We start from the raw sequence: 9,164 nt of genomic DNA on the forward strand, positions 1-9,164 counted from the left end.
TACTCTTTAAACGCCTTAATTTGTGTAGTTATGTGATCCCATAAGGAAAGAAGGTTTGTCCTTGGAATTGCAAATGGTTTTGTTGACATCCTTCCCTTACCCCAATTCAGAAGAAAGGATATATATACCTTGACATTTAGCAGATTGGAAATAGTAAAGCCTTGAATCATTTGACTTGGTAAAATCTTTTCCTACAGCGTCAAAGAAAAATACAGAAAGACCGTCTCGTGGGTGAGTTCACCACAGCACTAACAAATTTCCAAAGACTCCAAAGGCAAGCTGCTGAGAAGGAAAAAGACTTTGTAGCCAGAGTAAGAGCCAGCTCAAGGGTGTCCGTAAGTATCAGAAAATGTGCCGCTATATTCTTTACCTTGGTATTAGTGGTGTTCTATGTCAGATTCACCTCTACAGTGCTACTTAGCTTATAGCTGAGTCTAAATGCTGCAGTCTAAATGCATGTCCTATTACATTGTAATAATCTCCCTGGACAACTACTACTTTCTCCTTGCCTTTGTCACACAAAGGAATGAACTGTCCCTGTGTTCATGCTATAATCTTGCAAAAGCAACTTCCTGTAGATTTTGAAATGCTTTTGCTCTACCTTTAGATACCAACAGATTTTTTTCCTTTGGGGAAGAATGACTTGCCAGATTTCAGTGGAGTATAAAGGTGGAGAAGTGCTGAGTAGCTTCAGATGCTGAGCTTTTCCTCATCAGTATATCAATTTCGCCTTTTCACTCTGTGCCAAATACACATTCTGTACTTGTAAGTTGTAGCAGGCAGTTACTTAGCTGAATGCTTTTGCTTGTATTTCAGCCTTATGCATGCATAAAACAAAATCAGGATGAGAATATGTTGAATCATGTTTCAGTTTGACTTACTAGAAACCTTCTAGTACTGACTCCTTCTAGTATTGACTATAGAAATGCTGCCAGTGCTCTTTTCAGGGCTATAATGTTTTATTTATATTTTTAAAAACTGATCATGTAGGGTGGAGCTCCAGAAGATAACTACAAAGAAGGAACACTTGTCTCTTGGGACAGGTAGGTTGAATTACTTAATATGCCTTAACCTAGCTCAGCATAAACGGCCTGCAGGGAAGCAAGCTGCCCATGAATTTTTTGGTTTTTAACTTAGAGAAGATACTTTGATGGCATACATGGGGAGAAAAAGAAGCAGTTCACATAATGTCTCTCCTTTTTTCCTGATGCTTCAGCTGCAACCATGTCCTTAAGCTCCTTAAGCTGCTGCATTTGGGTTTTCTGGGACCCAAACTTAGGGAAGAGCCCAACTTGAATAAAGTAAAACTGTTGTTATATGGGCCCAGTGTTTACAAGGAACTCCCATTACTTCCATACTCTCCAAGAACTTTTTCTTAGTCTCTGATTCTTTTTTGTTGCTCAAATAGATGTAAACTCTGCAGCTGATCATTCAGAAGGAACTTTGACCTTGTATTCATAATTAGAATTTCCAGTCAGCCACCTGCTCTATGCAGCACTGCTCCAGCAGCTCTGCTATGCCAAAGCTGTGATGGTTATATAGTTTCTGTTAGCCAGGAGAGACAAGGGTAAAAACACACAGTTCATTAGCTGATAATGTAAAATGTGCTGTGTACTTAGCTGTAGTTTTATCCTTCTGAATAATTTCTCATTGTGTTTGTTCAATTATGCATGGCTTTTGGGTTTTTTTATCTGATAGTCAGCCACAAGCACAAGTGCAAGATGAAGAAATTACAGAAGATGACCTCCGTCTTATCGAGGAGAGAGAATCTTCCATTAGGCAGCTTGAAGTAAGTACAAGTGGTTTTACAGCAGAATGTGCTTTTGATATTCCAAAGAATAGCATTTTAAAGGAGCATGAGCATTAATTGGAGGCATGGATCTTGAGGAGTTTGGGTTTGCCTGAGGGTGTGGTTTTGCCCTTCAAAACTGCAAATATTTTCTTTGGATGTGAAATGTACATTTGAAAGCTACTGTATGAAAGTCATGTTTTGATATACTGTGTTTAACTTCAGTGATTCTGCTGTGGAATAAGAGTGCTTGTGTGATTGCATGAAAAAGTACATACAATTTTTTCCAGTATGGTCATATTATAGAACCATTTTAAACAGTGAATATAAATGTAGCAAAATTATACCTCTCCTCACACGTCTTCTCAATCTATTGTTCAACATGTTCATTTTTAAGTGGATTTTTTTAACATTTCTGGAAATACAGAGATTTTCTGTTTCATTGAAACTTCTGTGAGTAAGGGCTTCATAAACTCAGTCTCAAAGTACCAGAAAAACCTTCAAAATAAGCACATTACGGTTTTTTTTCATCCTGTGGTATAAAGAGTCATGGATGCACCCTGGAGGAGAAGGAACAATATATCTAAAATGCTAAAGTGTGCGATGTACATTAATGATTTAATTTTGCAGGCTGATATTATGGACATCAACGAAATTTTCAAAGATCTAGGAATGATGATTCATGAACAAGGTGACGTGATAGGTAAGTCCAATTCAAATATTACCTGAATTTTCTTTATTCAGTTTCTCTGGTGAGCTTCAGTGTAGAACTTCCGTTTGCTGGAAAAATTCCTCTAATGATGCTCTCAATGCTAAAGCAAATCAGGTACAACCTAATAATGGCTAGGCTCACTGAGATGACTGGGAAGGCAGTAAGAAAAACTGCTTAAAATCTACTTTAAAACATGTGATTTTTCATGTATATAAAACGTCTCTAAAGTAGTTTTTTTAACTGTTTGTACATAAAATTGGAGTTTATGTGAGACAATTTACTGTGTTTTTTAATGGATCTAAGCATGCAGATTCAGCAAAGATTCATGCTTTGCCTTTCATGCAAACAGGTTTACTGTTTTAACAAGATGTGATTGCAGAATCCATTTTCTGCGTCAACTGCTAAGCCATGCTCTTGTCTATGTCTAGAATATATTTTCAGGGCTTTTTTAAATCACCTTGACCCATAATTGGTTCATGTTTTTCTACTGAAAACAATACAATCTGTTGTCAATATGATAGAATAACAAACTAGAATCATGCCTTTTGGGGTATTGTTTGGTCCATTGCCTCTGTGTCATAAACCTTAGGGCTTCTTTTAATCTGAGGAGAGAGTAGTAAGTAGCAAGTTGGAGAACAAGCAAAAGGTAATTTTAAAAGGGAAAAAAACAGGTAGAAGTACTGAAAATTTCTGCCCTGGTTGGTATCCCAAGTTTTAGCCCTGCATGCAGAACAGGAGAGCTGTTACCTGACATGAATTCAGCCAGTCATTGCCTGGGCAGTTTTGGAATTAAGTCAGGCATAAGTGTAGGAAGGAGTCAAGCTTTTGTAATACAAGGTACATTGATGAATGCTGATGAAGACACCAAGATTTTGGGGCAGCTGTTGTATATGCTCTTAAGTATATTTCAGCATTACAAACTTTTGTCTGAGTTATGACTTACCAAAATTTGAAATCTTTCTATTCAAAACAAAGACAGCATAGAAGCCAATGTGGAAAATGCAGATGTACATGTGCAGCAAGCAAACCAGCAGCTGTCAAGAGCAGCGAACTACCAGGTAATGCCAGTTGTCTGAAACTGTCCTGCAGTAATCCTGACTTACACTTTCTTATGCACTTTGGATTTTGCCTAGCAAGTTCCTCAAGGCTTGAAGACTTGAAAGTTTATGTTAGACTACAATGGTATTTCTAGGTCAATATAAAATAAAAGTCAGAGACTTTTGAAAGTTTTGGGTTTCCTGTGAGGCTGTTTCCAGCCAGACTGTTTCAAAGCCTTCTGAGAGTCTATGACAGCACCTGGAATTACACCTTTACTTAAAACAAACAAACAAAGATCCCAAAACCAACAAAAAAGCTTTACACAAACAGACTCTTACTTTTATAATTCAAGAAGTTAAAGGTTCCTGTATATGGGAGAGCAAGCCTTTGGAGATCACTGGAGGAGATGGGAAGATAGGCAGGAAAATCTTCAGAAGATGTGGCCAATTAGCACCAATTTTTTGCTGTCTAAAATCTTCCTGAAGCTGTATATATCCAGCTTTTGCTATTTTCTACTCTGATGCTGAAAACATATTTCAAACTGTCAAACTTCGTTGAAATGCTGTTTAATACCTTTAAATGCCTATTTATATCTATTCATAACATTTTTAGAACTTATTAGAAATAATCTTATTAGTAATTAATCTTCCCCTTTAAGTTAGAGTTAGTCTTTAGACTTTTTTTTTTTAAAAAAAATCTTCTTATGTGTGTTAGTAGTAGCTAGGACAGTAAATGAGTGACAGAATGTCTGAAAGACTGCTGCTGATTTCAGAAGTGGTGAATCCTTGAACTGTATTCTCAGTGGAACTAATTTGCACATTAAGTATGTTTGATGACTCCTATTTTGATGCTTAAAAAAATCAGGAAAAAAAAAATAGGAGCCAATAATTTCAGTGTAAGGTATAAGATTTCTGGTTGAAATTTAAAATGAAAAGCTTCATGATTTATTTTGAGGAGGAAAGGATCTTCTGATCTCAAAGGAAGGTTATCAAGACTTTACAAGCTTCTGTTCAGTGGGTCTTGCAGGAGGCACCAAACACCGCAGAGTTGCTGTGTTTGGATGAAAGGACTGTGTTGTTTGCTTTGGATTTGAACTTTCTTTAGCTTGAAAACTTATCCTTGTTGCAAAGTGCTGAAAAATTTCAGCAACTACTACATCTAGCCTGCTCCCCTCAAGGAAGTGTTAGAGGCCCAGGTGTGCTGGAGGGCACAAGGCTGTTGATAGCCCTACAGCTCCTCTTTGTGGTTGGATGAGCTCTGTCTGTATCACTCATCTGCCCTGTGGAGTGCATTCACACAGCAGAGCAATATGGGCGAAGCCAGGCTGCTTCATCACTTGTGGGAATGATCAATTGCATGTTGAAATAAGTTTGCCATGCCTTGCTTAAGTAGAATTACAGGGGAAGTGTTTGACTTCAATGCATTTCTGGTAAGAGGGGATCATCAGGATGCAGAAGGAAGAGATTGTGAATGTAAGGAGATAATGGACACAGGAGGAAGGTACTCCAGCAAACAGATTAAGTTCTAGCAAGTAAAACAATGAAATGAAGAAATCTTAGCCTGATGGTGGAAGAACTGGCAATGAGACAATAAAACTAGAAGAGAATTGTTATGAAATTTGGTGGTCTGGGTAGTACTGGGCAGAGAACTGACAGCTTCAATGAAGAACTGACACAGATGTTCTTCAGAGAGGAAAATTTAAAGAACACCAAAACCACCCAGTCAGAAGAACTTTTGCCAAGTACAGCACAGACTGGCTTTACTTCTGGGCTATGGCCTAGAATCCCACGATCTGAGTGTTGTTATTCCTTGGCTATCAGCAAGAGCCCGAGAAACCATTTGGTTAATTTCTTTCATCCTGTGAAGGAAACCTTCAGATTCCATACCCTTTAGGTAAAGGATGACAGACTGCTACTGGTCTTGAGTTCTTTTGTATCTCAAGTTACAGACCTGTATGGGAAATGTGAAAGTTCTGAACATGCTCGTAATTTGGACTTTATTGTAGTGACATCTATATAAGTAGGACTCTAGTCATGTCTCTTTGGTTTGGGTTTTTTGTTTGTTTGTTTTCTTGAACAGCAAATTATACCCAAGAAACTTGGCAAAAACACCTTTAAATAACTGTGAATGGATACACAGCAGTCTAAAAATTGTAGTCTATTGTTCCCTTCTGCATATACAGTAATAGTCTTTTTTTTTTTTTTTTTCCTAGCAGACCATTTCTACCTCCTTTGTTGTGGAACTGATTGTCCATTTTCCTCTCTTTGCTGTCACCTGTGCTCATGTTACTTCCCCCAGAGTTCGAATTACATTCATTCATTATGTTACTGTGTTTTCTTTCATTATTTTATTATGTGTACCAGAAAATACCTGAAATAATTTCATTGAATAATATAGCCATAAAGTAATATAGATAACTTTGCTTCCCCCCCCCCCCCCCCCCCCCCCCTTTTCCATCTTTATATATAAGGACACAATTTAGTTATATTACAAAAGCAGTAGGACCATTAAAGCATCTGAATAGTTTTCTGATGTTTAGGTGTGGTACAGTTTTCAATCAACTTGTTTTTTTGTCTATTGACAGCAAAGATCCCGAAAGAAGATGTGCATACTCATTATTATACTTGCTGTTGGAGTATTTCTTGTTGGAATCATCATATGGTTAGCCGTAAGAAGTTCATAGTCATGGTTTGCTCATTGTGAAGCTGAGTAAAATAGTGGTTCTGTACTTCATCACACTTACTTTTTTATAAGACTTTTTGTTTTAACCTGAGAAACAATGTTCTCAGTACTGCCATCAGTATAACTGCCTGCCCTCTCAGATGTGGGTGCTGTCTTTCCAGAAAAAAACTAGTCAAGATCATAAACTGTTCCGTTAACTTAAGCATAAAACATCTTAAGGTTTAGGGGGCTAATCAAAGTAATGATAATTTGTGTTGACAGGGTGGGTAATCATCTTTTGGGATACTGCTTAATGTTGCTGCCAAAACAAACTCCTGAAATGTTTCTTGAGGCAATGAATTCACATCTCAGAATTTATTTTTAAGTTAGAAATATATTTCTTCTCTCTTTCCCTTCCATCACATTTACCTACCCATTTGATATGGGTGGTTCAGAAATAAAATGTAAGTTGCTGAAATTGATGTGGTCTCTCTTTTATACCTGAAGCCTGTGAATTAAGCCTTCAGTTTGCTTGAAATCTTTTAAATGTTCCATTTGTCTCTGTATCTGTCATCAAGTATGGTTAAGTCTGGAAACCTCCTGCAAAGGTAGGTAGATTAAATGATATAATTTTGTGAATTTTTTGTTCTAGTCCTTGCATTAAGAAATACTGTTTTATCGCACACATCTGGTATCTTTGCATCTGAAGTGTGCATGAGTGGGTTTGGTTAGATGAAAATATGCTCTAGTCTGTGACTTCATAGACTTACTGAAATTACTTACAGAAATTACTTACAGAAATTCCCAACTTCCTAGCTGCACTTGAATATCACTATTCTGAAACTGCTGTGATTTAGTTTCCAAGAACAGGTCCGTAGTTGTATGTGATGTCTTTCACACAGCTTAAGAAAAGAAGATTACAAGTTCAATTCAAGTTGAACATTGGTATTTGAAATTAGGTTAAAATTGGTTGAACTGACTGAAAGCATTTTAAAAGTTTGATGCTTATAGCCTTTAAAATGACCTTTTTACCTTTTGTGCCATTTTGTACTAATATATTAAAAATGTAAAAACACTTTTTTGCCAATTAATCTTTTTGCCTTTTTACTTAATCTTGATGAACTAATCTGAAAAGTGTACAGATTAAAAAGTCACTTAATCTGTATTTTATAAAGTTCTTCCATGCCAGACTGATAGAGAGTGCACTGTGTACATGGTGAGGTATGAAATATTATTTGGGAACAATCTAACTGTAAGCATAAATGATTTGTAACCATGTAACCAAAATAAAGGTCTTTTTAAGAGTATACTTTTCTAGTACTTGCTTTTTTTTTTCCAGGAACCATCTTTAAAAGCACAGATGTCATCTTTGCCTTTATGTGAATGATTGAAACTTCTCTGAACAATTCCAGAGAATTTTAGCTCGGCTAGTGAAGTGGCCCCAGGGAACCTCTCTTCCTGTACTGTACTTCACATGGTTAATGAAAATGCTCCTGGATCTTGCATTCCCAGCTAGTGATACTAATGCCCTGGGATTTTTGTTTTCAGACTACACTACTCTAAACTAGAACAGCAGTCAGCATTTTAGCCAGGTAGCTTTTTTACCAGTGAACTGTGGAAATTTCCTGGCTTTAATGTTTAACAAACTCTTTGCACTACTGCAAACAGGAACAGAAGGGTGACCTGATCCCAGGAGAATCTTTTCCCTGTTGCAATACCTTATACCTTCCTCTGTCAGTGATGGATTCCATTGACATGCTGAGGAATGAAAAGAGCTCTTTGGCAACAGAACTTCAGCTCTGATTCCTGACGGCTCAGAAATTCTGTCTGTGCTTGATATTTGTTACATTGCATTTGTCTTCTTGTTTGGTTTTTCTACTAGGAGCATTCTCTACTAAAATGCGTACCACCTTGAAGAATACTGTTATTGGGAAGAGATGGTATATATGTTGATTGTTTACCTTACAAAAGGATGAATACCCTCTTTACTGAGTTTGTCCAGTAGTGACTGCAAGGTGGGATGGCCAGTACATGGATGCTTCCACTATGAGGAGCTGGTGAGAATCAGGCTGGGGCAATAGCATCAAATGACTTGGAAATTCTACAAGTTGCACAGCATTGCATTTCCCAAACACCTGCTGCAACCTGTGGTCTCTGCTCTTCTGTGTCTGATTTGTGTGCATGTCTTTATTTCCCCCATGGAATTGTCTCTTTATTTTCAGAGTCATGTGCCTGTTCAGCTGCTCTCTGGTGTTTGTGGTTGGGGCACTCTGAGGAAGAAGTGTGCTGCTGAGAATCCCCATGGATGCCTTGCTTGCTTTCATTTGTGATTTATTGAAATAAAACCCTGCTTGTGGTGTGGGGGTGCCTCTCCCACGTGCTCTCAGATGAAAGAAATCTTCCTTGAATCCCAGTGAAGGTGGGACACTGGAGTCCTTTACCTCTGGATGGGACGAAGGGCCAGCTCTCATAAGTCACAGGCATGGTTCTGGCAGGTGTGGTGGCAGCTGCTGCCGCCGTCCCATCTGTGAGGCAGGGGCTGGTGGGGAGCTCAGTGCTGGAGTATTTACACACAAGCTCCTGTGCCTGTTGGACAGACCAGTCTGCAAGACCCTAATTGCACATTAGGGATCTTGGTGCTGTTAATTTTCAAACTTGATTAGGCAGAAACAAAGTGCTGGGAGGGGTTGTATTTAGAGTGCCCATGTTGGGGGGTATAAATAGTCCTTTCTAAGCTGCTCTTAATGGAGCTTCTCTCTATCATTTCCCTCCCCTACATGCATACACTCTTAAATGTATGAAATGCAACTTCCACGTACTTACAGGACACTTTGATATCTATTAAGAACCCAATAAAACATCTGGGTGTAACATGTATGAGTCAATGTTTTTAGAACAAAGATTTTGGCTCTTCTGAATTATCCATCAATATCTGTCAGATTAGGAAGGCCAAAAAATGCAATC

At 38.0% G+C, this 9,164-nt stretch overlaps 1 protein-coding gene across 3 annotated transcripts in view; it reads left to right on the forward strand.

Annotated features, from left to right (window-relative positions):
• STX7 (syntaxin 7) overlaps positions 1 to 7,506 on the forward strand; it is a 32,445-nt gene extending 24,939 nt beyond the window's left edge. For all 3 annotated transcript variants that reach the window (XM_040059771.1, XM_040059772.2, XM_040059773.2), the window contains 6 exons: positions 198 to 335; positions 991 to 1,043; positions 1,699 to 1,789; positions 2,420 to 2,492; positions 3,477 to 3,559; positions 6,124 to 7,506. In XM_040059771.1, coding sequence (XP_039915705.1) covers positions 198 to 335; positions 991 to 1,043; positions 1,699 to 1,789; positions 2,420 to 2,492; positions 3,477 to 3,559; positions 6,124 to 6,222 — 537 coding nt within the window. In that variant the 3' untranslated portion in view covers positions 6,223 to 7,506. The remainder of the gene's footprint in view (positions 1 to 197; positions 336 to 990; positions 1,044 to 1,698; positions 1,790 to 2,419; positions 2,493 to 3,476; positions 3,560 to 6,123) is intronic.
• Positions 7,507 to 9,164: the final 1,658 nt, after the last annotated feature.

Source organism: Hirundo rustica, chromosome 3, assembly GCF_015227805.2.
Source record: "Hirundo rustica isolate bHirRus1 chromosome 3, bHirRus1.pri.v3, whole genome shotgun sequence".
NCBI lineage: Eukaryota > Metazoa > Chordata > Aves > Passeriformes > Hirundinidae > Hirundo > Hirundo rustica.